The sequence below is a fragment of the Empidonax traillii genome, unplaced genomic scaffold, assembly GCF_003031625.1.
Source record: "Empidonax traillii isolate 1590-97213 ecotype Southwest subspecies unplaced genomic scaffold, ASM303162v1 scaffold20:size5563877, whole genome shotgun sequence".
Taxonomy (NCBI): domain Eukaryota; kingdom Metazoa; phylum Chordata; class Aves; order Passeriformes; family Tyrannidae; genus Empidonax; species Empidonax traillii.
In genome coordinates, this window is record NW_020955213.1 from 2,876,089 (window position 1) to 2,902,916 (window position 26,828).

Genomic DNA, 26,828 nt, shown 5'->3' on the forward strand with positions numbered 1-26,828 from the left:
AAATGATGAATCCTGAACCAAAGACTGTCATGAATAAGATAAGGATGAAGCTCTCCAAGATATACTTCAGGGAATTTCTTTTAATAAGACCTGAAAAGTATGCCTTGGGCATAATATCACAGAACAGAGATTTGAAAGCCTCGAGCCAACTTTCTCTTTTGCCATTGTAATTTGACCCAGCTATTGTACTTAATCATTGAATATGAGGTATCTACGAGTTCCCCCCTTTAGGTAACTTTTTAGAAGTTCAATAATTGGAAAAGTTTCAGCTATTTCCCATCATGTCTAAATGGCTGGAAAAATAGCATTGAAGCCCTTTCTCAAGTATTTTAAAGAAGAAAGGCACTTAATGGGGAATCTCCCATTCTCAGTTGTTCGTTTGTGACATGTGAAGGGGTAAACAAATTTCAGAGTATTAAGACATTTAGGTGCCTAAGGGAAGGCAGGGAACACTTGACATGCAGTGAACCCAAACTTACAGGAATCCAATACCCTCATCTCACTAAAAATGCAGGTAGTTCCATGCCAGTGGGAGCTGAAAGTGCTTAACCTTGTGTGAACAATCTCTGAGATTGCAATTCGCTCCTGCATGGAGGGCTGCTGGAAAGGGCCTGGTGGTTACAGTGGATGCCCAGTTGAAAATGAGACAGCGGTGTGTTCGATTGCAAATAAGGCAAAACACACACTGAGGTGTGTTGGGAGTGGTGAAGTCAGATGATAAGGGAAGAAGGGAATGCGTGTCCATTCTGACTTTGTTCTTGTTAGGGAGATTCGGTGCTGGGCTGTTGAGGTTTTGGTTTTGATTAACAGTATGTGTACTATCTGATTCTGAGTATGTTTACTTGTATCAGCTCGCTTGGAGTACTTTAGTTCAGGCTAAAAAACCTGAGCTCAGTTGGAGAATACTTGAGCTTTCCATTGTATAAATTGTATGAAGTATTAAAGAACAGGCTTCCAAAGCACGTTTCAGATAGTAACTTCATGTCACCTTGAATATCTTACTGTAATATTGAAGAACAGGTTCAATCAGCGCTTGTCCGGAAAGCAGTGGTAGAAGTGGATTGTTCAAAGTGAAGCTGATCCCCCCTTGGGGTGAGGGAATGGTAAAACTGGTCTCCATGGGTACCTTGCTATTTTTTGTCAACCTTCAGTAAAATGTAGCGATGATAATCTGTCTAGTTGCTTTTATTTCTCTGTCTGTCATTAGTTCTACTCGTGAGACCCTTTAGAGCACTGAAGGTCCCTGAAGCATGAGGAGAACTCCACAGTATATGAAGATTTGGTGGTGTGTCAGTGTGTGTGTGTGCAATCTGTGATCACATCAGTCTTCCTAATACTTGGTGTCCTGAGCTGCCTGGTTATTTTGCAGTTAGAACTGTGACCAGCAGCTGTACTATTGATCTTAATGCACCTTGTTCTTAGAAATTTGAACATCCTGTTCATTGCTTACAGTGGGCTCCTTTGAAAAAGTTGCAGATTAATGTACCTTCTTATTGTAAAAGTCTTACTAACAGGAGTAACATCCAAATGCACAGTTTGTTTGAGAATCAATAATGTTATTCTCCGTGGTATCCTCAGGCAAGGAAATGACATTTTGAAATATTAGATTTTAAAATGTATGGAAGACCTTGCACCCGAAGTATTGCAGAAAATCAAAAACATTGTCTGTTACATTAATGCCTTGATTCTGGACTCTGTGACTCTATTTTATGAAATTTATAGCTGCAGTTCTCTTGCAGACAATCATGATATATTAAAAAGTTTATGGAAATAGACAGGTCCTGTGTGAACTTTCAAAACAAAACTGAGTTTGAGTCCGAGTTTGGCTGGATAGCACATCACTCATCTTTTGGAAGTCATTGTTTAGCAGTAGATGCAGGATAGTCTCTTAGAATTTAAGTCAAACATATTTAAAGTGGGATTTATTTATTTGTTTGTTTGCAGTTTCACTAGGAGAGGCAGCACTTACAGAAGGCACCTCTGAAACTGTGAGGTTCTTTCATTCTGAGTCTTATCCTGTGTCTGTTGAGAGTTGGTTGGAGGGAGCAGAATGACACCTTCTGGATATTTTTAGTCTTATGCTTATGACAGCTGTTCCTGGTTATTACATTTCTCCAATCTTCCACCTCTTCCGTCATTTAAAAAAAAAAAAAAGCCAGTGAGGAAATTCACGTTTGTGTTATGCTTTGAGTTAAAATATATACATTTGAACAGTGTGAGTTTCCTCAGTTCAGCAAGATGGGCTCTGCTTCTCAAACTCTGTTTTCATGGGATAGGTTTATTCCACCTGAGGCAGCTGCATTCCCCACTGGTCACCAAGGAGGTAAATCTTCATGTGCAAGGTGCCCCTGAACTTTGCCATTTTAAATGGCTTCAGAAAATGCCTCCCTCCTGAGAGCTTGTGCTTGTGGATTCTCAGGATGACAGCGAGGATCTGTGAAAAATCAAGAAAAAGAGACAGTCTTTCACATAACAATTGCACAAAAATGAGAATAAAGGCAGGACATGCACTTTAGTTTTTCAGTTTTGTAGCCTTCATATTGACAGTACACTGACTTCCCCCCCTGTGTCGTGTGGAGTACTTTGAACTCAAGGAAATGTGTTCCATCTTTACAAGGACATTCCTTGTGTTAGAGAAAACATTTGAAACATTTGTGCAGCACTGGACACAGTGGTTTCTCTGATTTGGATATGTCATGCTTATCTCCCTTTTGGGGTAGATCCTTGGCATAAAAACTTGTTTCAGGCATGTACAGCTCAGGTGAAGATCAATGCAACTTGTCCTCCAGTCTGAGAAAACTTTTACCATTTGTATTCCTCAGACTAGAATTAACATCAGTGAATGCAGATACCTCCATTCCTGGAAAGACAAAATACTGAGTACAGTCCTCAGAAGCAATGCTTTCTCCACGCATTTTGTTACTCTCAGAATAAAAGATTCTAAAAGGGACCTCAGTGTAAACTGGAAATGAACTTAGGCCATCAGAAGCAGGTTTCAGACTTTGTGTAACTCTCAGGATGTTGGAGGCTGCTGGCTGGACTTTTCTTAGCAAACAAGTTTTCCCATAGCTTTGATGCAGTTGCTCATAAATTGAAAATGGAACCCACTGTCTGCTGTCCAGTATGGATTCACAATTCAGGACTGCACAGTTGTTGGGGCCAAGATGTTTCCTTCTTTCACCTTTACCTTCTTCTATTCCTTGACAGTATTCAGGTCTGAAATTCCCATTTAATTTGGAATATTGCAGCAGCTCGTGTGCACTGTGTAATTAGGCATTCCAAACTCCTTAGCCTGACACTCGTTATTCTGCATATATTGTTGTCGAAAGAAAGGGCAAGAAGGGGGCATGTGCTCAATATGGATGGAGCTGTCTGTATGAAAGGAGCTTCCAAGTCTGTATCTGCACCAGAGAAGGATGAGGCTGCTCGATAGTCGCAGATGAATTTTGGCTAAGTTGGAATGTTCCCTTGTCTGCGTGTTCCCCGTATGCTGGTGAACAAACATCAGCATAATCAAGCACGAAAGAAAAGCCCCAATTCTCAGATGAAAGAGTGAAGGCAAATTTGAATGCATCACCCACACAGACATATAATTACGGAGTTTGATCCTTATCTCTGAGCTACTGTGGGATATGTACAAAAGCTTCCTAAACCGTGGTGTGGCTGAGCCCTGTGTGGATATTAAGGATTCCTTCTCTGTGGGTCCACGTAAATCAGCACAGGGACTTCGCAGTGCTCACTTTCCTGCATGGGGATAAAGGAGTGACATATTTTAGTTAATTTTACAGTATCCAAAAGGCAAAGCTCCCATGTGATGCACTTGCACTCAGGAAACATTGGGTTTCGCCACAGAATTTGTGTTTCTTAAAGGAAAACATTAGTCCATGACTATGTCACATAAGCAAATGCAGGTAGTAGAATTGCTCCCTGCTTCTTTATGGTTTTTTTTTTTTCTCCTATCTGAGTGACTTTTCTTTCTCAGTGAAATCCCATTTAGTTTAAACTTGTGGGGTTTTTTTCAAAGTATAACCTCAAGCTAAACTCTTTTGCTTATGTTGCGGTTTTTGCAATGGTTTAAGCTGAAGTTAACCTTCCTATTAGCATTTTAATGGAAAAGGAGATTCTAGCACTTAGCAAGACGTTTTGTCTGCTTTCAAATGGCAACATGGTAAAGGTATGAAATGCTGCTTTCCAGTGTTTGCAAATTCCTTCTTTTCCTACAGCAAGACTCTTTTCCCTTTATTGATATAAATAACAGCATTTGGCAGGGACATCCCAGGTCATCTGTTACAGTCATTTCCTTTATAACCACATCAAATACTTCACTTTATAAGCTAGTGAGTCTTGTTTTAAATGAAATTGAGTTTTTTTGCTCATGCTTTCTAAACCTATTCTAAATGTTCATTTTTCTGGTGGTTTAAATACTTTTTCGTAGCTTAAATAAATTCATGGTCAATTCTAATCACTTGTTTCAATACCAGTAATGTCCTTTAGCTGAAATATTGTCCTTTTAGGTGAAGATGACTTTCCAAATACGGTTTTGTTGCCATAGTCCTTCCTTACAAATGTTGTCCCCATTGTCTGTCACTGTACGGGGAGTTCTTTCCTTAGTGAGGATCTGAAAGTGGGTCAGGACATTGTTTGCCTAAGTGAATAATCTTAAATGTATTGTCACCTTTCCAAAGGTACTGCAGGGTTTTTCTAACACCCTCTCAAAACAGTGGAGGTTAAGCCATGTGAAAATCGAAGGGCAAGCAATAGATTTGTTGTACAGGCAAGAATTATTTATTAAAAATTCCCAAGGTAATAAAGACTTTAAAGTAATAGTTATATTAATAGCTTTGTTCCTGCCTTGCTAGGATTTCCATTAGATGTTAATTCTGTTATTAAAAATTAACTTTGTTTTATTTATGATCCTGTTTTCTTAGAAAACACCTATTGATCAAAACAGACCTTGCCTTATTAAAAATTCAGAGCTTTATCCAGATCTATTGTCAAGCTGGATATATTAAACCAGAAAATGTTTTAACACTAGCAGATACAAAGTGATGTGCCCAGCAAGAGGGAGAGCCAGGCACACCTACAAAGTGTATCCCAAAAACCTAAAGCACCCTCAGGGGCTCAGAGGTGAGAGCACATTGAGGTGCTGTGCCGGTGGAGCCACTGGGATGGCCAGGGAAGTTGTTGGCAGGAAGAGCCTGGTGATAGCAGCTTGTTGAAATGGCTAAATATTGGGAAAATTTAATCTCTGTACTGGTGACACTACTGGGAAGGTGCCTTTCTGGTGATATATGTGGTTTTTTCATATAGAAGGGCTCACTGGCTGTAACTGCAAAAGAGAAAACAGAAGCAAGAAGGTGCCAAGTGAAGCCAGACAGGTGCATACAGGACACAGCTGGGAGTTGCTAACACTGGAGTGAAGTGTCCACGTGATGGTGATGGTGCTGTCTCCATGCCCTGGCCTCTCCTGGCTGGAATGGGAGGACAGGCATTAGCACATGCCAGCCCCTGAGCAGCACCTGCAGTGTGGACTTCCATGGAGAGAGTGGGAGTGGGTTGGATTTTTCATATGCTGGCTGGAAGACCAGTTGATGGAAAGCTACGTTTTCCTTGTAAATTGGTTGAATAATGGTATATTTGGGAAAAATACTGGATCTTGCCCACAGGTATCTGATGAGGCTGTGTTAAAGGACAGAAACCTCCATCTGCTGTATGAGGGCAGTTCAGTGTCAGTGTCAGAACAGCAGGTCATCAGGGCTTGTGTCACTTAACTGTGCCAAGAGTTAATTATATTTGTTTACTGAGAGCAAGGTCTACAAAGCTGCTGTCCTGAAGAATCAGTGTTTCAAATACAGGAGGATTTCCAACCAAAGGATGAACACTGGATTAGTACATTAAATTTAGTTATAAGAGGATAAACATACATTTTTTCAGTCAGGCACTACCCTTCCTATTCCCACTGTTTCGGTGTGGGATGGGTTGGTGATGTTGCATTAAATTAATATAAAAGTCTTCTGTGAGGCTGGGTGACTGTACCTGAGATTATCCACTCTTCCAGAGGAGGAAGTAGCTAGAAAATACATTACATAGTTAATGTAATGCATTTTCTGGTTTGGATAAACTATTTTGTTTGGACAGACAGATTGTAGAGTTTCCAAATTGCTTTTCCGTCCTTTCAAACAAAGAATCATGAGGAGAATAAAAACACCAAGACCATACATTAGGTCTCAAGGTCACTTCTACTGAAAAGTTAAATTGTTTGAGTTGAATAATAATGAGGATGATGGTGATGATTATGATAATAATAATGTGAAGTTATTTAATCTCTAATATTAATGAAGAGAATTCCCAAAAAATAATGAAATCTTTGTCCACTATGCTATTCAATAGTATGAATTTTGTTCAATTTTCAAAAAATTAATTTTTAAGAAGAACCAACATTTGCAGGTTGTTGATTTTTATATATGTTCTATTAAAGAATTGTAACCACAGGCAGGTACCCCAAATTCCCACATACAAAAAATGAAAATATGCCATTTTCATTTGAAATAGCTCAGAAGTGCCATTTAAACTGGTCAATTCATCCCAAGTTCATCTTACTTGGGGTCAAGATTTTGACTTGCAAAGCTGTCAGCTGTGGCTTAGATTATACTTGTTTGATTTGTCTGCATTCAGGAAGCAAAATTAGAGGTGTGTAACATGACTCAGTTGTGGATCATGTGTGCAAGAGGACTGTTGTTAGTAGACAAGTGCAAAGTAACTGATGTTTGGCAGCTGCTGCTCTGACTCTGCTGTGCTAACAGACTGTTGACTTTGTGTATATGTAATGATTTTTTCATAGAATCAGTGATCACTGAGGCAGCAATAATTGGCACTGGGGAAACCTTTTAGCAAGTCTTCCATAGCAGTTGGTGATGTGTTGTTTTTCACTGATTTTTGAAGCAAGAAAACATGCTAATTTTCAGTTGTGTAGTAGCACTTAATTAAAAATGCTATAGAGACTTGGAGGGGTGGGCTTAGGGTTGGGCAAGATCCTGGTAAATGGGCATTGTGTACTGAAGAGACTGTCTGATCTCAGACTAACTGAGCAGTGGAGGAATAGAAGGTCTTGTTTGTAAAGAAAATGCAGCAGGAGGAGAAAAATACACAGCAAAATTCATCTGAGAATGGAAGTACATGATACATACTGGCCAACTTGGATTATTTAGGAGCCAAGTGTCCAACCATGCTGTTCAACAAGAAGCACTGGGCTTCAGAATGAATGCCCACTAGATCAAAGCCAAGGCTTGGGATGTTACCAGTTTATGGCCATGTTGAGTTCTGTGCATGCAGGACATACAAGGGGCATCTGGAAATGTCTATGCCCTTATCACCTGCAAGCCTGGCCATCATCAGTATTTACCCCTTAGGGAGTCCCAGCCCTCAGGCACAGAAGCCATTATGGCTTGTGCACACCAGGGTCAGGAACATGTCACTGGAAATATTCCTCAACCGACTGACCTCGACACTTTCAGTGTCTGGAATGACTCTGGAGAATTGCTGACCAGTGTTCCCAGTAAGGAGACAGCACATATGCAGTTCCCATCAGTGTAAATGCACTCAGTTGAGTGGGTCCTGTGCCTACCGTCATTTCTAGCACCACGACTGGATACCAGATCTCAGGAAGCTTTCAAACCAGTGCAGTCTGGAGATGGTAGGCACCCTGAGGAATTTTGGCTCCCTCTGTCCAGAGCAATGTGGAAAAGGGTTCCACAGGTGTGCTTTTTTGGGAAGTAGGCATTTAGATTCCTAGTGAAGGTGAACGTGATTTGGATCATCCCTGCAACCTTGCACCTCCATGTGAGAGAGGGACAGTTGGTTTATGGCATGCTCATAGCTCATGAGTGACAAGTTGACATTTCATTCTGCTGCTGCTAATTCTGTTTGGTCTACAGGGGAATCAGCAAACAGAAAGAACTTACACTGGGGAGAGATCGTGGGTCTCCTCAGCTGACCCTGTCTCGTGTGTTCCTGCCTGTCACCCATATTTACAGCAGAGCCAGGATGAGTTAATTTCCTGCCTGTCCCCAGATCCTTTGACTGAGCATTGTAGAGCTGTTGTCCTGTTGTTGTCCTGCTCAAAGTAATGGTCTCCTTTACCCCATAGAATGGACCCTACACCTTTTGTGTGGTCTCATAAGGGAAATAACACTAATGAAAAAGGACAATGGCAAGCCTGTTTTTCTTTAGTCTTGCCATGCTAGTGTGCCATGCAAGTACAGCTGTATGACTTACTGCTGTCAAGCTCCTGCTGCATATGGGTTTATTATAAATGTGCTACTTACTTATCAGTGCGCTTGGGATTTGGGATATACATGTTTCAGCTGTGAGGGTAATCACTGGCTTGCCCACATTTTGGAAACTGGTGATTTATAAATTTAAAATACACAAAAGAATTAAAGGAATCTAGGAGAGTCACCACTTGGATGCCTTCCACATTTTATCAGTATATGAAGTGCTTGTCCAGCCCATCAAGGTTTTTTGCATAACAGAGAATTGATTTATGCTCCTGTTAAATATCAAACATATGCAATGGCTGCAGGTCTTTGAGCTAAGGCTGAACCAAAGAGAAAGCTTAGGATTTGGATAGGGTTAGGACAGAGACAAAGCCTGTTTTGTAGCTGTAATTTCATTTGAGCAGGTATCAGTGTGGAGCAACCTTGTGCACAGGAGCAGAACTAAGTAGGGCCAGGAAGTGCTTCTGTTTGTTTCATTTTCAAATTACTACTGTAGTTGCCCTTACTCCTGCTTTCCCAGCTATGGCTTTAACACCGAGTAGAAGTTCACTTATTTACCATAAATATTGGTATAAAATAGGTTGTACATGTGGATAAGTGAATAGGGAACTCTCAAACAGACTCTCTGTGCATTTTTTCCATTTTCTCTCTCGGTTTAGGCAATAAATCTATTTGTACTTTGTGTAGGTTTGGATTTCAGCAAAGGGTTTTCTTGAGCCTCATTGAAGTATCAGATCTTGCAAGACACTCAGGCTTGAAGGGCTCTTCCATTTTCTTAGAGACCACAGTCTGTCAAACCAGAGAAAACCTACTTGTACAAGGACAGACAACTGAGTTCTGAGGGATGGGATGTTCCTCCTTGGAAAGCTGTGGTATGGAAGGTATAGATAGTGGTTTGTTTTCTCTCCAGAATTTCTAGTTTACAGAAAAAAAAGACAAAAGCAAAAGTTAAGACTCTAGCTTCTGCAGCTGTGAAAGAAGCTTTCAGAGCTACCATGAGTTTAAATTAGGAAGTTTTATCTGCCTGAATCTGAAGCTTGAAAATGTGAGTCATTTCGGTCGATTCAGTTGCTTAATGAAATAACGAAAGCATCATATGAAATTATGCAAAACCGGGGGAAATTCAATATCCTGAAATCCTACACACAGATTAATCAAATTAATGGCAAGGTATAAAAGGACACATTTGGGAGATTATGTAGAAATTCAGATTTGCAGGGTTTTAAGAACCTTGGAAAGGGAAGATGAGCCATTGCTCAATGCTCTGTGGCAATTTTCTCAGTATACTAGTTAAATATAATATTTTGGGGAAAAAAGTAATATGATTTTTTTCTTTTTCTTATGAAACCTTCTCAGCACATTTGTTTTAGCTTGGATGAAGTTAAGTATGCTTCAAAGATATTGCCTTAATTTTCTGAAGAAAAATATATAACTATGCTTTATATAGTAAAAATGTCATATCAAGGTGTTTCTATTTGTGGAGAAGAGGTATATTACTCTTCCTTTCTTTTTTTTTTTTCTTTTTCTTTTTTATTATTATTATCTAAAACTGAATTTGACATAATTTGCAAACAGTTTCAGGCAACCAATAACATGTTTCTCTTCCTTCATAAACCATTTGTCTGAAAAAATTAATGAGGCTCCTACGTGTAATATTTGAGAACTGCTCAGTGTTCAAACAGTGTGAAAACATAATTGGAGATTCCTAGTTTCTGCCTCTACCCACTGTCATGTTTTAAACAGAATAAACAATATGTAGAATGAAAGAGTTATAACCTTAGAGGAGTGACATCTGGGAAAAGATGCAACATACCCCAAACTTATAGTGAAATTTATGAATTAAAAAATGTACCAGCAAAAACTAACACTAAAAATCACATCCCTCACAGCCAAACTATTACCCCCAAGCTTTAGGAGCCTGGACCTCAGGTGCCAAATTTACTCTCCTTGGTGACAGGCTGCTGTGCCAGTGCTTTGACTATAGAAAATCAGGAGACTAAAACCATAAAGGATCAAGATAAACAGCAGCATCACAATAATCAGCCCAAAACCTCTGAATGTGCTTGTGTGTGAGACTTCAGCCTCATCTCTCGGAGGAAACATCCCCACATGAAATTTACTTTGCAAGAGGGATTCAGACTGGAAGGTTTTCTGACCTAAGGGTTTTCCCCTGCTTTTAAAACCGTGCTTCCCCTGCAGCAGTCCAAAGTGCATGAATTGATATGAGACCATGCCTTCACATAGGATCTTGAGTAAAGCACTGCTTCATATCTTGTAGAGAGCTTTTACCTTTTTTTTATGACTACAAACCTCCTCAGTACATTTGTTTCAGCTTGGAGGAAGTTAAATATTGTCCCACATGTCACATCTCCGTTTCCTGTAGAGTCCCTCAAGGAAATGCTCCCTCCCCACATCTCTATGCTTATCTCAGTGCATCTCTGACAGGGCCCATGGCTTATACTGTTACTGTACGTGCCTCTCCTCTTCCCACCTAGGATCCCTCATGCTTGTTCCCCAAAGGAGACATTTCAACTTGTGATATTGGCAAATCATCTTCCTAAGAGGCACAGGGAAATGGAAAGGCGGATTAGAAAGATGGAAGGAACACACTCTTGTGCTGTTTCCTCCCACCATAGTGCAAATCTGGAGATTTTGAGCATTCCCTGGTGGATGCCACTCACTCCAATTAAATTTTTTAACTATGCTGACAGAGCAGAGATGAGCACCAGAGAGAAACCTGTGCTTCTCTGAAAACACCTCATCAAAGCCTCTTGATTATGACCAGCAGCGATCCGTGTACAAAAGAGACAGTGACATTTCTTGAGTTGAGCTCATAACAAAAGAAAAGAGAGAGAATAAATGAGTTTCCTCAGATGCAACCAAATCTCCTACCAGGCCAGTTTGTCTGCCCAGGCCAGCTCAGCTCAGTAATGGCAAAGAACATCTGCTTCAGCCACAGTGTCAGGGTGAGCAGAGACTGCTGACCCTGAGCTGCTGATTCTGTCATGGCTCACATCAGACTAGGTTAAGTCAGGTTCTTTAACCTAAAAAACATGACTGCAGAATAATCCTTGTTGGTTTGTTTCCATTCCAAGTGAGCATAAGCCCTCTTGCTAAGGAGCTGTGGGTGTTGTGCTGCTGGGAGCTGGCTCTCAGGGAGAGATCCCATTGCCTCAGAGGTAGTTCACATATTATTAAAAGAAACATCAGACTGCCAGCCAAAGGTGGAGAGATGGTGGTTTGTGCATGTTTGTAAAATCTGGGAGGAAAATACTGGGGAGGAAGATGAGGGTTAGAAAACACACTCTGTTAGATATCTGTATATTGAAAGTGACAGCACCTAATACTACTAACAGGAAAATTTATCATGTGTTAAATTAATGTACCGTATTATTGGGTGCTTTTATACAGCAATTTGGCACTCTCAACTAAGTTTTGTATTTAGAACTAATAAAGAAGATTCCAGTGTAAAATATGCTACCTTCAACATTCATAAAACATGCCATCCTTTAAAGGACCCAATCCCATTCATATCCAGAGAAATGGAAGCTTTGCCATTGACTTCGGTGGAAGCAAGGGCAGCTACAAAATGATCAATTAAATAGGATTCCAAGAATGATTTATTGTCCTCACGATACTCATTTTCACCCCATTAGTGTTCCTTCTGGTTAGTGTGACCTTCAGTCTTGCATAGTGAAATGCTTATTGCTCCAAACCATGACCTAACACGACGACAATACAACTGATAAAGCAATGATCTGAATCAAACAGGATAGTACCAGTGGGCAGGAACTTTTTGTAGAATGCAGTGGACTCCTGACCTACACACTGTAGTGGTTTTGGGCAGCATAAAATCTGTGGAATTCTAGAAAATCGGTTAATGTGTAGGTTTGAGGAATCAAAATATATTTTATAAGATCCATTTGATAGTTTTTTTATTATTTCAATGGTTAAATGTCCTGGGTTTGGCTGGAGTAGAGTTAATTTTCTTACTAGTAACTGGTATGGGACAGTGGTCTGGATTTGTGCTGGAAACAGTGTTGATAATTCGGGGATCTTTTTTGTTATCACTGAGCAGCACTTACACAGAGCCAAGACCTTTTCTGCTCCTCACCCCACCCCACCAGTGAGGAAACTGGGGGAGGCACAAGGAGCTGGGAGGGGACAGAGCTGGGGTTTGGAGTGATGGTATTTGTCTTCCCAAGTCACTGTTACATGTGATGGAGCCCTGCTGTCCTGGGGATGCAGAACACCTGCCTGCCCTTGGGAAATGGGGAATGAATTCCTTGTTTGCTTTGCTTGTGCACATGGTTTTTGCTTTATCTATGAAATTGTCTTAGTCTCAACCTGAGAGTTTTCTTACTTTTTCTCTTCTGATTTTCTCTCCACAGTCCCAAGAGGGGAGGAGTAAGCAAGCAGCAGTTGCCTGCTGGATTAAACCATGACACTAAACTAGCATCCAGACTATTTTCTTGGGGATTGAAATTAATGTTGGTTTCCTTTTCCAAGTAAAAATATCTAGCTAATTGAAAACAAGTAGAGGACTAATCCCAATGGAACAAGAATTCAGTTACGAACCATCTATAGCACAGACCTACGAAATCTTGCCTTTCATTTTCCATTGAAAAATAGAGATGTTTGATGTAGTGACAGATGATACACTGTACTGCATGTTCTTTTTCTATTGCTGTTGGAATTGTATATTTAGTGAATTAGTCGTGATTGATGATAGTGTTTTAAGGACTTGCTAGTTCTTCCAGGGAAAAGATGGCATATTTTAACTATATTAATGGTTTGAGACTTAAGGATAGCACCATATATTTTTGTAATCTTTCAGCAGCGAAGCCACAATTTATACAAATGGATTCACTCTGTCTTTAGCTCAAGCAACTCTGACAAAAGATGTCATTTGAAGTAATGTTGCTCATCATTCATAGATGCAAAAGCTTAAGGCTCCATTGCTTTGATATGAAATGGCGTTGCAGTTTTCTGCTCCTTGCAAGATCAGTATATGGTGTCAATGATACTTTCACTGTTAAACAGCTCCAGATTAGACCTAATTTGAACAAAAAGGTTCTTATTTGCAACAGAAAGATATATACTAACTTGGGAGTATGTAGGAGGAGAAAGGCAGCATTCCAGCAACAACTCAGAATTCCCTAAATGTTAGCTCTGGAGCAGTTGAAAAACAGTACTACAATGTGTTCAGCCAAAATTGCCAATTTACAGTACAGTACAGTATATTAGATCCCTTTACAGCACCTTGGTAAGGAAGCACATCATTGCAGAGTAGTATCAAGGGCTGGGAGAGGTCTCTGACTTACTCTGGTGTATTTGCTGAAGCGGAGCCCAATCCTGCAGTTGCTTTTGAAGACTCCCTTTAGTTGTGATATCAGTAATGTATCTACAGGGACCCATCTCTGGATTGGTAACAGACAACAAAAGCATAGTACAGAAAGTAGTCTTTAGACACAAACTGAGAATAATAACAGATTAAGACAGACATTCTGCCTTAAGAGCGTGTCTGACAGTTCTGCTGCACTGTGGTTTTGCTTTTGTGATCCAGCCCTTTTACGATGCCACTATGCTTTTACTGATTAAAAAAAACCCAAACAAAAACCAAGGAAACGCCAGGTCTTCCTTTCTGTATTTAATCCACTGGCTCTCTAAAAAGCAATGATATTATACAGTGTGTAGATAATTGATAGATCTTTATATAGTGCCTGTATTACAAGTGTGCTGACACACAAAGATTTCCTTTAATTACTAATTAAAATCTGGGAGAGAAAGTGATAATATTTCCCGCCTCTAATCCTGTATTTAGATTATCTCCATATTACCCTGTTAAAATACTTTGTTCTCTAATTATTAATCCAAATATTGTTCACCTCCTGAGAAACTCTCATCCTCTTCAGCTATGCATTGCACGTCTTTCAGTTTAAACCATTACCTTGCATTTCTAGAAAACAGGCCTTAGAATTGAGGTAAAATACTTGCTGAATAAGACAGGTGTTTGATGGCTATTGTGCATCAGAAAGAGTTGGTGGATGTCTACGTGTTGATTAGAGAGAACAGAGTGGGGTGCATAATACATTTGAAAGCAGAGAACAAAATGATGAAAAATTTTCAAAGGGGAGTAGGTGGTAGGTAAAACAATCCTATGTACCTGGGCAGGTTATCACACTCACTGTATAAGGAATGTGGTAAGTAATGCAACCTTTACTGTTTCCTACACTGCCACTGCTGAGTTTATGCTCAGCCTCTTCATCAGCCAGTCATCCCATCCTTGGGGATTGAAGTAGGATAGTTGGTCAGAAATCTGTATTTGGGAGGAAATTTGTGATGTTGTGGTTTTTTTTCCTCAGATTTTGCTTTCATTTTACAGTGGAAAACAAGCCAAAATTCTCAAAAATCCTGTCATAAAGGCACATCTGATGAATGCTACATGAGAATGCTGTTTCAGAAAGAAATAGAAGTTTCAGAGTGGCATTACTAGACAGTTACTGGAGGTCTTCTTTAAAAGTCTTTGTTGCTTGAACATTTTTCCATGAGATGGGGCAGTAGTAATCATATGTAAGACATAAAATGGCAGTCAAAATAGTATGTTGAGTTTCATTTGAATGATGTAGTTTGAATGTAATGGCAGTTACTACCTAGAACAGATTGAATCATCTTGTTCTCTTGTTGAAAATGTCAAAGCAAAATCTTAAATTTCTTCTACACATGACAAATAGAAGACACTTGCTATAGGAAAATGAAGTGTCAAGGAGGTTCTTTACAACAAGCTGACACAATTTCATGAAGAATTTCTCAGAAGTTACATTTCTGGTGCAAAACTTTCATCTGGCTTCTGGAGAAAAAGCAGCAGAAAACCTAAAAGCTGGGTAATGAATGGCCCTCTGAGAACAGCAGAGAAATGAAGAAGCCAAGGAAAGTAATCTCTGTTTTGAGCTGCTTCACCAACAGTGTCCCAGTGGCTGAGGGGCAGCAGCAGTGCTGATTTCTGTCCTGGCACTTGATGGAGAACTTACAAGAGAACAGAAGACCCCTTTTAAGAGCCTGCTTATGCACAAGTAGTTCAGGCAGAGGATCTGGGTTTTGGGGCAGCCCATTGGTGTCATGTCCATGCACTGTTCAGAGAGTTGGTGCTGCCTTGTCCACCAGGGCTGCGGGGAGAAAGTTGCCCTAACCACACATTTTGGGTATATAAGCCTTCGCTGAGAGGATTTGTTAATAAAAATAGGGTTGGTTCCTCTCCAGTTTTTCTGCTTGACATTTGTTGGCTCTTTCCATTTTTTTTTTCTATTTTTCTCTTGATTTAAAGATTATCTTGATCTCATAATAAAGGATGGAGGAAATATACTGAAGGATTAAATCCTTATCAGCAGCCATTTGAAGTGCCTGTGGGAGTGTTTAATCTCACATTTCAGGGGATTTGGAAGCTAGGCCTTCCTGCAGTTTCTGCTGCATGCAGTATATGTAACATGTGCTCAAATTGACCTGTGGGACAGGTACAATCCATCGCTTACCCTGCTGAAAAGTTTATTTTATACTCCTCTGCTATAAATGTCTGATGTGTTGACAGCCTGCTTAGCAATGGTCAAATTGATTAAAAACAGGAATAGTCCCAAAGACATTTTTTTTGGCCATGTCTTCGCTGTTTTCCACTGCTTTTAGTGTTGCCTTGAGGTCTCTGCATTGTTTCACCAGGAAGTTCATTTTTAACTCTCAACTCTGCTGCATGTCACTCACTGGGCTTCTTAACAGGGCTGCCCGGAGATGCACCGGTGGGCACTGGAATGACATCCATCCTCATACTGTTTGTATGTATGGATCTCTGTGCAGCCTTTAGTCATGTTCCTGTTGGAGGTTTGCTTTCAGTTCTTTGCATCCCCACTGACCATTAAGTGTTATGTTAGTTTTAAAATGTTACTTGTTTATTGTTGAATAGTTACCTGCTGCAAACCTGACACAGTGCTTTGCATTTTCGCTGTATTTTTGTGAAAAAGAAATTGAATTCTTTGATCAGAAAACCTTGCTGTGTTTGATGGTAGCTGAAACTGAAAGGTTCAGGTCCCGGGCTGATCACTAGGGGTTATTCTGTTTCCCATCAGCTGGTATAAATTCTGATGTAAGTGGTAAAAGGCAGCAGTGCCGACTCTGAAAATGGGTCATCCCGCCAGAGATTTCTATGGATGCTACTTTTATTGTTAATTCTTTTAAATTCTTTGCCTCAAATAAGAAGACAAATTTCCTGGGATGACTATTTCCTTCATTTCTTAAAGCATTGTCTTTCTTCAGAAGATGATGGTCATGATCTTCGGTCATGAGGCAGGATAAACAGTAGTGAATGTATCTATGATTTCCTTATGTGCTTTTATTATGCCTGCTTTTATTCATTTTTCTGCTCATCCAACCAACAATGACATGATTCGGGCCAATTTTTTCCTAGCAGTGCTCCATGTGCTTAGTGAATAATATAATTCAAAAGTTCTTCAATGGAAAAATGAAAAAATACTAGCAAAACCTGGTGGAATATATTTTGTGGCTTTTGAAGGCAAATTAGAGACAAAGAACCTACATAAATATTGCATAAACATTTTATGAAAAGGTTTTCCTTGTCAAGGATGGTAACATTTTTCATCACGGTAACAAGCTTTGGAAGCCAGGGTGCTAATCCAAAGAGTGGATCAGAGTTAGTAGACTGTATGGGGCAGGGTGAAACCTACTCATTAGCCCCCTACAGAGCCAAAGCAATTGGCAAGGGATGACTTAACTGAAGTTCCATGTGTCTTACTTGTGAATATAGTTAATCTAAGAAACTTACAATTTAAATTCCACCTAAAAATTGTTTGCGGTATGGTAGCTTTGAAATTGTGACGGTGCTGCTGAACATCAAAGCAGGCTGAGCTGTTACACTGTGCAACTTCTAATCTTGTCCAGAGTACAAGTTTTAAATGGTTTCTACTGCCTTTGAGACTTAAGTGAAATGCATTTTTAATGTCTATCTTCAGTAGCTCTGTCCTCTTTGAAAAACTGCACAGGAATGTTTGGTCTTGAGCGAGGGTTTGATCTGGGCTGTCTCAGGGCACAGCCGTGTGGTTGCTGAAACAGCAAACTGAGAGAGGTGGTAAAATGGCACCATGTCCTCCTTTGGCAGATGGTGATGAACACTGGCTTGAAGCTGCTGTTGAGCTTGGAGATGGCTTTTCCCAACCCCTAAAAGAGCACCCACTGTTTTGTCTGTGTATGGTAGCATAGGGGCTCAATACTTAGTTCAGCTGGTACTCATCATCCACAATTCTCTTTTGATACACTATCTGTATTTAATACAAATTTTGTTGGTTTCGGAGAATAATGGATTGCTTTGAGCTTTATTAAAACAATGCATAAGATTCACTCCATGATAATTCATCTGGCTTGAGCTGGGCTGTGGTGCAGTAGTTCACTGTGTATAAGTGGTCACATTGATCATGGAATATTAATTGGTTGTGGACTGCAGCTTTTGGTGCTTTGGCTTCAGGTTGACAAGAATGATAGCTTTCATTTGCATGCAAAGGCTCCAGCTGTCCTTCTAAGATGGATGATAGGATCTGGCTTCATCCGTCACCATTTCTTTACTTTTTTATAAGACAGAAAGAAAAAAGAATTAAAAAAGCCAAACCATAAAATGTCATAAAATGTTCTTTGCGGATCTCCTTGAAATAGAGGGTAATTTCAAGCATCTTATTTCTGCCCAGAGTCCAAGAGAAACATTTTGAGTGCAGATGAAATTATGTTTCCTTTGTGCTAAATACACTCTGTTCATTAAATAAAGCACACTCCATTTGAGATTTTCATGAATTACATTGCAGGAAAATGCAATTTACATTTAGTAAGAATTTATTACACTTTCTTCTCTACTTCAGGGGAAACTCATGCTTTCTTCATAAAAGCAAGCTGTATGATCCACATTTAGGAAAGGAATAAAACGATCATAGGATCATTTCGGTTGGGAAAGAATTTTGCATAATATAACACAATCTGTGAAATTTGGAAATGCAGTGAAAAGAAAGGTGTGTTGGCAACTGTAGGAGTAAGGAAACTTGATAGCATCATCCAGTGAGAGCCCTGCTAACACAGAATTCTTTTGCTTTCCAGCACCCACCTTGCAATGACTCTAGCGACAGCACCAGTGGTAACCCCTACCATCAGTGTCACTGTGTGTTTCACATCAGGAGATGTGTAACAGTCAGCTGCCACTGGCATTTAACATGTATATTGCAGTCCTGTGAAGTGTTCAGCCCTGTTGTAATTACTCTGTGATAGGCACCTTGTGGGATTTTGCCATCTGTGCTTCAGTAATGTGCAATCTGTGCTATTGTTTCTATTCCACTTCACCAGAGTCCTCCTAAGTCCTACTCTATTGCGTAAGTTCTGCCAGAATCTCACCATTTCATTTTCTACAGCCCTACATGACTCGATTGCCTTGTGTGAAGGGGCAAGAAGGTCCAGCACAAATCAGAAAACTAGAAGATCCCAACCATAAAATCTAGTTAATCTTTACTTCTCGTAACATTTCATGGATTCAACAGAGTTCATCTAGTACCTGATGCTCCTGCTCTTCTCTCCAAAGCTATCTGGCTATGTGTGTGCACTCTGATAGCATCCCATGTGCAATAGCTGAAGACAGATGAGAAGACTGGCAGCAAGACTTTTTATTTGGAGTTGATTTTGCATATAGAAGTGCCAGCTGCTCTTACTAGTTCTAAACAGTTACCATGGTCTGCAAGGTCACGCCTGCAGCAGAAGCTGTTGGAGCAGCTGGCAAGAACAGGCCAGTTGTTTAGAATTTTGACTGCTCTCAAAGTCAAGGGAGGTGCAGTCATGGCCAGCTTCTTCTTGGTGCCAGTAGTACGACCTGTCAAGCACAGGGCTGTTCTGAGTCATTGAGGACTTAATGGGTTAGAATCAAACCCACCAGTAATGATCCAAGAGCATTTGAGTGCCTCAAAATTCATTTCCCTTGAGAGCTGCATTTCAGCATGGACACAGCATCTTCCTTAAAACTGTGATTGTGTTGTCCTTCTTTCTGTGTCATAAAAAGAATTCATGTGATGAATGCCAATTATTTACTGCTAATATAAAAGCGCTAAACTCCTTCTTGCAGAAAATTGTCCCACAGAGGCAGTCCAAACAGTGCATTAAGGCACTCTTGATCCTAGGTAGAGTTTTCAAAAAGTGATATTCATGGTGGTGGTGGCAGAGGGGGAGGCATCCAGTTGCTGAATCCTTTCACCGCATTGTCCCAGAAGAAGCATTTCCTGCTTGAATAGTAATAAATAGAGAAAACCTCTTTGTCACTGGGTAATGACTCCTGACTTCCACACAAGTTCTGAGTTTATTAAGTTGGAGTTTTTTGAGAATAAGTGTTCAGTGTTTATTTTCGAAGATGTAGACATTTATTCTTTGTTAACATTTCATTGCAATGGTTTTATTTCTGTTAGAGCAAATGACAGGCGGAGGTGCAATCGTTTTGTCAGCTTGACACTGTGGGGAAGGAAATAGCACAATAGCTGACTGATGGAGAAGTGTGTTTTGACTGACTGGTGGAACACACTACGATACAGCTAATGAGGAAACAGGGTCCTTGTATAAACACAGCCTCACAAAATTGCATTTTTATGAATGAGTTGCTTTATGTGGTTTTCTACTACTTTTCACCTTGTGTAGTAATTTACTGCTGTACCAAGAAAACGAAAAGCAAGTGTTCTGATCTGATAGCAGGGCTTGCTGGAGATCCTGTGTTAGAGGCTCAGTCTGCAAAGTCCAGGTGGGAACCCTTGGCTCTTTAAAGAAGCCTTTAACTCTGCAAGTGCACAGTTCGGTCCCTGGCAGCCGAATTATAGCTGTCACATTTACATTTACATCTGCACAATTGGCTCACACGTTTGCTTAGGTGTAAGCAGCAACACGAAAGATAAAGCAGCAGCAGGTCAGGTCTGCCAGCCATTGAGAAATCTCTTGTCACAAGCTGAGATTTTGGATGAGACAAAGGGAATTAGGTATATATCTTTTTAAAAGGTATAATGCTGAGCTTCTCTTAGTGAGATGTGCCCTCTGGTTAACATAATGATTTAGAGTTTTAGACGCAGTTAGATCTGTCGTCATCTATGGTGTGAAAGTTGCAATGTCACTGCCAAGATTCTTAGATGCCAAAGTAGATCTAAGCCATGCCTGGAAGCATGTGTACTTGGACTAGGAGTGAACAAAAGCTTAACTTGGGGTATGAGCTTGTTTCAGATTAAGGATTTGGCATGCAGTTATTTGCTCCAGAGGCTGCTATTCCAACAGATCTGTTCTGCTGTCAAAAGGTTAGCCAGATTCTTGATTGAATGATACTAGAGGCTCTGTGTTTAATTAATGATGGGAAAATGCCAGATCCTTTGATTGAAGGAAGTAGGTTGGTATGTACTTGTCTCATAGAAGATTTGAAACAATTTTGTCAGATTCCCTGCATTCTGCTTCGTATTTGGATAATTTTTCCGTTCATCATTCCAAATTACATGAACGAATGTCCAGGAGATACATCAATAGCAAATTATAGAACAGCAAATGTACTTTGTGTGCTTATCACAAGAAGAGTGAAACCATGAGAAAGAAGAAAACTGTTCCCTGCAATTTGACCAGTTGTTACCCACATGGGATTGAACATTTTAGCTTCCTTAGAAGAGTTACCTGACCTGGAAAATGTGCCAGTTGTGCTGAGTCATAAGAAAGAGGCCCTTTAAATCATAAGCAGATTTGTTTCAGTGCGTGACCCTGGTGCTGACTGGCTTCACACTGGCAGCAGTTCAGGTCCTCAGAACACAGGTGATGCCTGTTGGCTTAAAGCATGGCCTTTGCATGGTACTGGAGAAGGTGATATGTGTTCAGTTCAGAAGTTCTGTTTAGCTGAGCCACTCGCAATACATAGTAAAAGACTTGTGTTCACTGTAGCAACAGCTTGGGCTGTCTGTCTGTCACTGTGGCTGCTGTAAAAGTCTGACTGGAGTGGGGTGAGTACTGTGAGGCTGCTGCAGAAGGAAGGTAGGAAACAGTGTAGGGAAATAGAGAGCTGTGTCAAATAAACTGTGAAGGAACTGGTCCTTCCTTAGGAGCCTGATAGTTTTTCCAGCAAGTTATTATTGCTCATCCCTAAATAATGATATCCTACGGCTGTTTGTTTTCAACTGCTTTGTGCTTTTTTCAAGGGAACTCATTAGTGTGTGAGATTATGTCTGAATATGGAAAGAGAGACTTTTAAAACAGAAAGGCTGTGGTGGGGAAAAAATGAGCCTTCAGGCTCTTAGGCTGCATTGACACTTAAAAGCAGAAGCTAACTCCATCAAGGCAGTTTTCTTCTTCAGTTGTTCCTATGAGTAGCTAAACATTGACCTGGGCAGCATATCATGCTCTCCTTTATCTGATAAAGATCGCTGTGTAACTAACTACAAAGACCGAATCTTTCACAAGTCTCTTCTCTGCCATCCTGCAGCACTTCTGGTGGGACAGCATACTCCTTGTGCCTATGACAAAGAGAGAATAAAAAAAAATTGTCTTAAAAATTCTTAGGGACAAACCACATGGCAAGTGTTGACATCACAGCAACTTGATTATTGTTTTAAAGTTTGTGTGTTATTTTTGAATGGGGTGAGTATAAGCACAGGAGAAAACAGCACTTCAGGCAGTCTCCAAGCAGTCTGGCTGCTAAACAGCCTCTGGCCGTGTTCACCAGGCTCCTATGGGATGCACGTGCATTGCCAGGTGCCTCTGGGTAAAGAAATGTCTTTCCAGCTTGTCATCCAGCACCTGTGACTTCCAGCGATGCCCCAGGTAGTGAGCCTGGTGTCACCCTGGGACAAGGCACAGCCACCTGGTGTGAGCCCCCCCTCAGTGTCTGCTCAGTGCTGTATCCATCCATTGGCATGTGCAGAAACAAACTCCCCCAAAGCTGTCCCACTCTATTCACAGAATGAAGTCCTAGAACAGCAGGCAAAGGCAAAGCAACCCCTTATTGTGCTGCTTTGCCAGACCTGGTACCTTGCAAAGGCAGGACCGTGTGGCCTAGGAGTTGTGCCTTGGGAAACCAATATCATCGGTGTTCTAGTGGCTCCACCGTGTAAGGGTTGCTGCTCAGAGCAGCCCAGGGCCCTGGCACGTTCCATGGTGTCTGGAAGGAAAAATAAGCAGACAGTTCTATCCCAGTTCTTCCTATGACAGTTTGCAAGGTAGATTCAGTTTCATAGCAGAAGTCCTGCTGCCCCTTTAATAATAGGAAAAATGTTTGAAGTGCATTTAATTGTTTCGATGTAAAGTGGCTTTGTGGGAGATGAAGCAAGAGTTCTACTGTTAGGTCTGTTAAATACATGTTGATACAGTAACAGCACTTAATTTTTTGTTCTGCTTCCCCTTGAGCAAGGCTGGAAATCGGAGTGCCATACATCTATCAAACTGTTCTGAGACTTAAAGAAACTTCTCATAGAGGACTGGGAATTTGAGTAAAGGTTGTTTGTGGACTTCTGTCAAGTACAGAGATCATGTAGGATTAGAATCCGTCCTAGCTGAGAATATCTTGTATTACCTTTCTGTTTAAGAAGGACCAAAAGGGAATTTCATAAATGATAATGAATAAGTAATCTGATGTCTGACCTCTACAATAAGAATGGGTTTTGTTTTCTGTAAACACATCTGACATTGAAGAGCCAGCAGCTCATTGCCTTCTAGTCTCAAAATCCCCTTGGGCCATTTCAGTTCCTACAGAAAGAGTTCTGACAGGCTGCCAGTTCATTATGGTGATTACTCTCCAAGAACAGTATGGCAAAGTATAACCATTTAAAATATGACTCACAGGAGCACATTTAGAAAACACCCAGACTGCAAGTAAACTAAGGGAAATGGGGAAACCCTGGTCAGATTGGGTCGCAAAGGGTGCAGGTGGAGATGAGATATGAAGAGAACATTAAGCAAGAAAAGCCTGACCACACTGGCACAGCATAGATGCAGCTACTCAAGCAAGTTTTCTCCATATCCTACAATGCACATAGTACAATTTGGTACCAGAAATGAAAAATAATATAAGAAAAGCCTAAAGGTAGCAACAAAAGCCTGAAAAACTCAGGAAAGAAGTTGATAAGAAAAGTACTGATAATATACCAGAAATTGAAACCGTGTTGAGGCCCTTCACGAACTATAAGGCACATGCTCAACTGGGATGCAATGTTTTGGGGGGCTGGGCTTTCCCTCTCCTCCCACAATCAAATTTCCACCCAAACTAACACTTACCTGGTATATCAAGTTGTTTAGAACTTCATACTCAAGCTGATCTCTTTCTGCATTTCATTCTGTACTTCTGAGGACTCGTGTGTATGCTGAGCTTCAAACATATCTTGTCTTCTGAAGGATTCCCTCAGGTTTGATGTCCAAAACTCTTACTTCAAAGTTTTCAGCTTTAGTTACGATTGAGATTCCCTGGAAAGCAAGTACTTGGACCATACAGGTTTGGCAGTACTTTGTCTCATTCTCTAATGACGTTCAGATGACAGCAAATTAGTTATTTGTTTCTATCAGAAATTTTTTACTCACAGGCTAATCTCCAAATAATGTGATTGTACAGGTAGCCTTGGTGTTGCCCTTGGATCACTCTTGTGACTCGGCATTGGATAAACATTTTTGAACTGCTTAATTCTCAGTAACAGAACTTTCCACTTATCTTTCATTCTGAGTCCTGCTTGTTGTTTTACTCTTAACGGCATGCTGTTTAAATCCCCTTGGAGATTCCTGTGTTGTCCTTGTGGGTACACTGTACAAGGAGTTCTTAAAAGCACACATGATTTTGATTTGAAATGCTGGCTGCTGACTTGTTACCAAAATGCCTATTTTTTAATAGTCTAAGCACAGCTGTGGCATCAGTGGAAGGAACCCCATTTACTTTTAAATGGCACCTGGGAAGTGGTTTGTGCTGACAGTCACTTCGTAGAGAGTTTTAAAAATAGTGTTGACTGTAAAGCAATATCAAGCAAGTATTTCTTTAATACAGTTTTCATTTTCTGTAGATGTTTACGTAAAATTGTTTTGTAGGTTGACACTGTTTGTTGGTTTGGTTTTTTTTTATAGCATATTTTTTCAGCTACCTCCAATTTTACGCAGCTGTGATTTGATAGCTGTTTATCTGAGTCACATTAGTGGAAGGTGTGACTGCTGCACCTCTGCTTCAGCCTCTCAGCTGACTTCTTTTAAAGCCCTAGAGGGCTGTGCAGAACCCTTAACTCATGGCTGAAGCAGACCTGGGGAGATATGTCCTCCCAGCATGCTGGGGGGGAAAAGTTTGGAGGTAATTTTGAAATGTTTGATTTCATGTGGTGCATGATGTTATATTTGATTAATAACCTTTCTCCCCATTTCCAGGAATATTTAATATTTATTTCAAGCTAAACTGAATTTACAAACCTATTTTCACTGTCTGGACCTAAGCCCTCAAGCAGGGTTATGAAGCCCCTACTTGTAGCTATGTTTTTTAATAGTTATATTATCTGGTGGCTGGAGTAGTCCCCCGGTAGGACCAGGCTGGGGTACTTTTTCCTGCTCTGAGGTGGAGATACTTCTGTTTAGCAGGAGGCAGGGTCCCCACTCAGGCTTTGAGAAGAGGGTCCAGGTGCCCCACCTGCTGGGGTGAGAGTCTAAGCTAAGTGTGGAGCTGCTGGAGTGCTTCAACCACATTCATGTGCAAGTTTTTATATGCTGTTTTGGACAAGCATCAAGGCACGTTGGGACTGGTCACACTGAAACAGATTTGTCTGGCAGTTCAAATTAATTGTGTTAACTTTGCAGCATGAGGGTCTAAACCACTTGCTCTAATTATTATTTGTAGGTTAAAAGTGAGAAATAGAATTTGTTTTGTTGCTTTGTATTAAAAGTGTAATTCTTGAAATAGCTCATTTCTGTTGAATCAGGGGATCGCCAGAGCCACGAGGAAAGTGGTAACACATTGGCAGTGTAACAACCATAGTATGTAATAAATGTTTATGTGCCATCAAGTGTACAAACATTTGATTGCTTACATGACAGAGCTTTTTTTTTTTCTTTTTGAAGTTGTTGGTCTCAGTTTTTCCATTACATTTTCTCATTTTCTTTTCTAGCTTTACTCACAGACAAACCTCCAAAGCCATTGTTCCCCATGGAGAACCAGCCAACTGTTATAGATGTCCAGCTGGGTAAGTCCCCTTCTGGGAATAATAGATCCTAAAATTCCACTCTGGTAGCAGATGGGATAAATTGAAAGTGGTAAGAAAGGTTTAGTGGTACTGTTATTACATGCAAATCAATTTGCAGCTTCTCATTTATAACCGTAGAATTTACTGCCATGGCAATTTAAGGAAATGAACTTGTGTAATATCAGGGGATGGCAGTACTAATTGGTTACAATGGGCATTAAATATAAATTGCTGATGCTTTTTTTAATATATGATTGATATAGTAATATATGTTTGCCTTGGTGCTGTATTGATTAGTTGATGTTCACCCTAAGACAAATATTCTCATAAAAGAAGTGCTGATTCCTTTAAAAGTCAATGTAAAGCAGTGCATTTTCAGGTTGTTCTGAATGTTTATAAGAAAGGCCTTTTGACTAAAATGCTTGTATGCTTTTCTCACTGCTATTATATATTCTTCTGTGAATGCACATCTCTGAATCTCAGATAGCAGCCTGTATTTTCCTTCATGTTAGAAACTAATGTTAGGGAGTTCTGCTAACTTTGAGGAACTGTGATGCATCTTGATGCTGAAAGAACTGCTCAGCTTTGAAGTTCCAGAGGTTTTTTTCAGTGACTTGAAAATAGATTTCTAATTCTGAGAGGCAGAATTGGAGTTGCTGTTGAGGACTGTGATGACATGAGCTTAAATTACAAGAGATGTGTTGCAGATGGGGATTATTCACTTGGTGCTGAAGCTGTGGCATTTTCCTTCTTGAGCTTGACTCTATTTCTTCTTTTATAACAAAGCTGGCTAGGATTCAGTGGTGTAATGGTGTTTAAAGGCAAGCAGGGTCAGCACAAAACGTTTCAAGGGGGCTGGTGACATTGTGGTAAAGTTGTTTGTATTTGTGAAACTCTACAGGGTCCTACTTGAGCTGAGTACAAAGGCACATCCTTGTTCTTAAATTGGGCGCCCAGCAATGTCAGTGAAGCACTGTAGATGCTATGAAGTATTTAAAAATGGGGTTTGAATTCTTGAATGTGAGGATATAAATGAGAATATGAATCATTTGTGACCTTAGCTAATCTTAAAGATTAGCTTTCTCTCATATACCTGAACTGAGTGCAGTCAGGAGTCTGTGAGGGCTTGCACAGGGAAGGAAGACAGCAGTGGATCTGGGAAGCAGCCAGTGCCAGATGAGTTGTGCAGACAGGTGCATATGTACCCATTTAGGTTCCCCTCCACAGGGCTCAAATGTTTATAGCTGAGCAGAAATGGTCCCTAAAAGAGGATACAAAATAGTGTGAAGCCACAGTCAAAACCCTACCTGAATTAGCAGCA

The 26,828-nt window shown here is 40.4% G+C and overlaps 1 protein-coding gene across 7 annotated transcripts in view; it reads left to right on the forward strand.

Moving 5' to 3' along the window:
• The window catches only part of IL1RAPL2 (interleukin 1 receptor accessory protein like 2), a 364,240-nt gene that overhangs the window by 237,217 nt on the left and 100,195 nt on the right, over nt 1-26,828 (forward strand). For all 7 annotated transcript variants that reach the window (XM_027898862.1, XM_027898854.1, XM_027898846.1 and 4 more), the window contains one exon: nt 25,433-25,507. In XM_027898862.1, the coding sequence (XP_027754663.1) occupies nt 25,433-25,507 (75 nt within the window). The remainder of the gene's footprint in view (nt 1-25,432; nt 25,508-26,828) is intronic.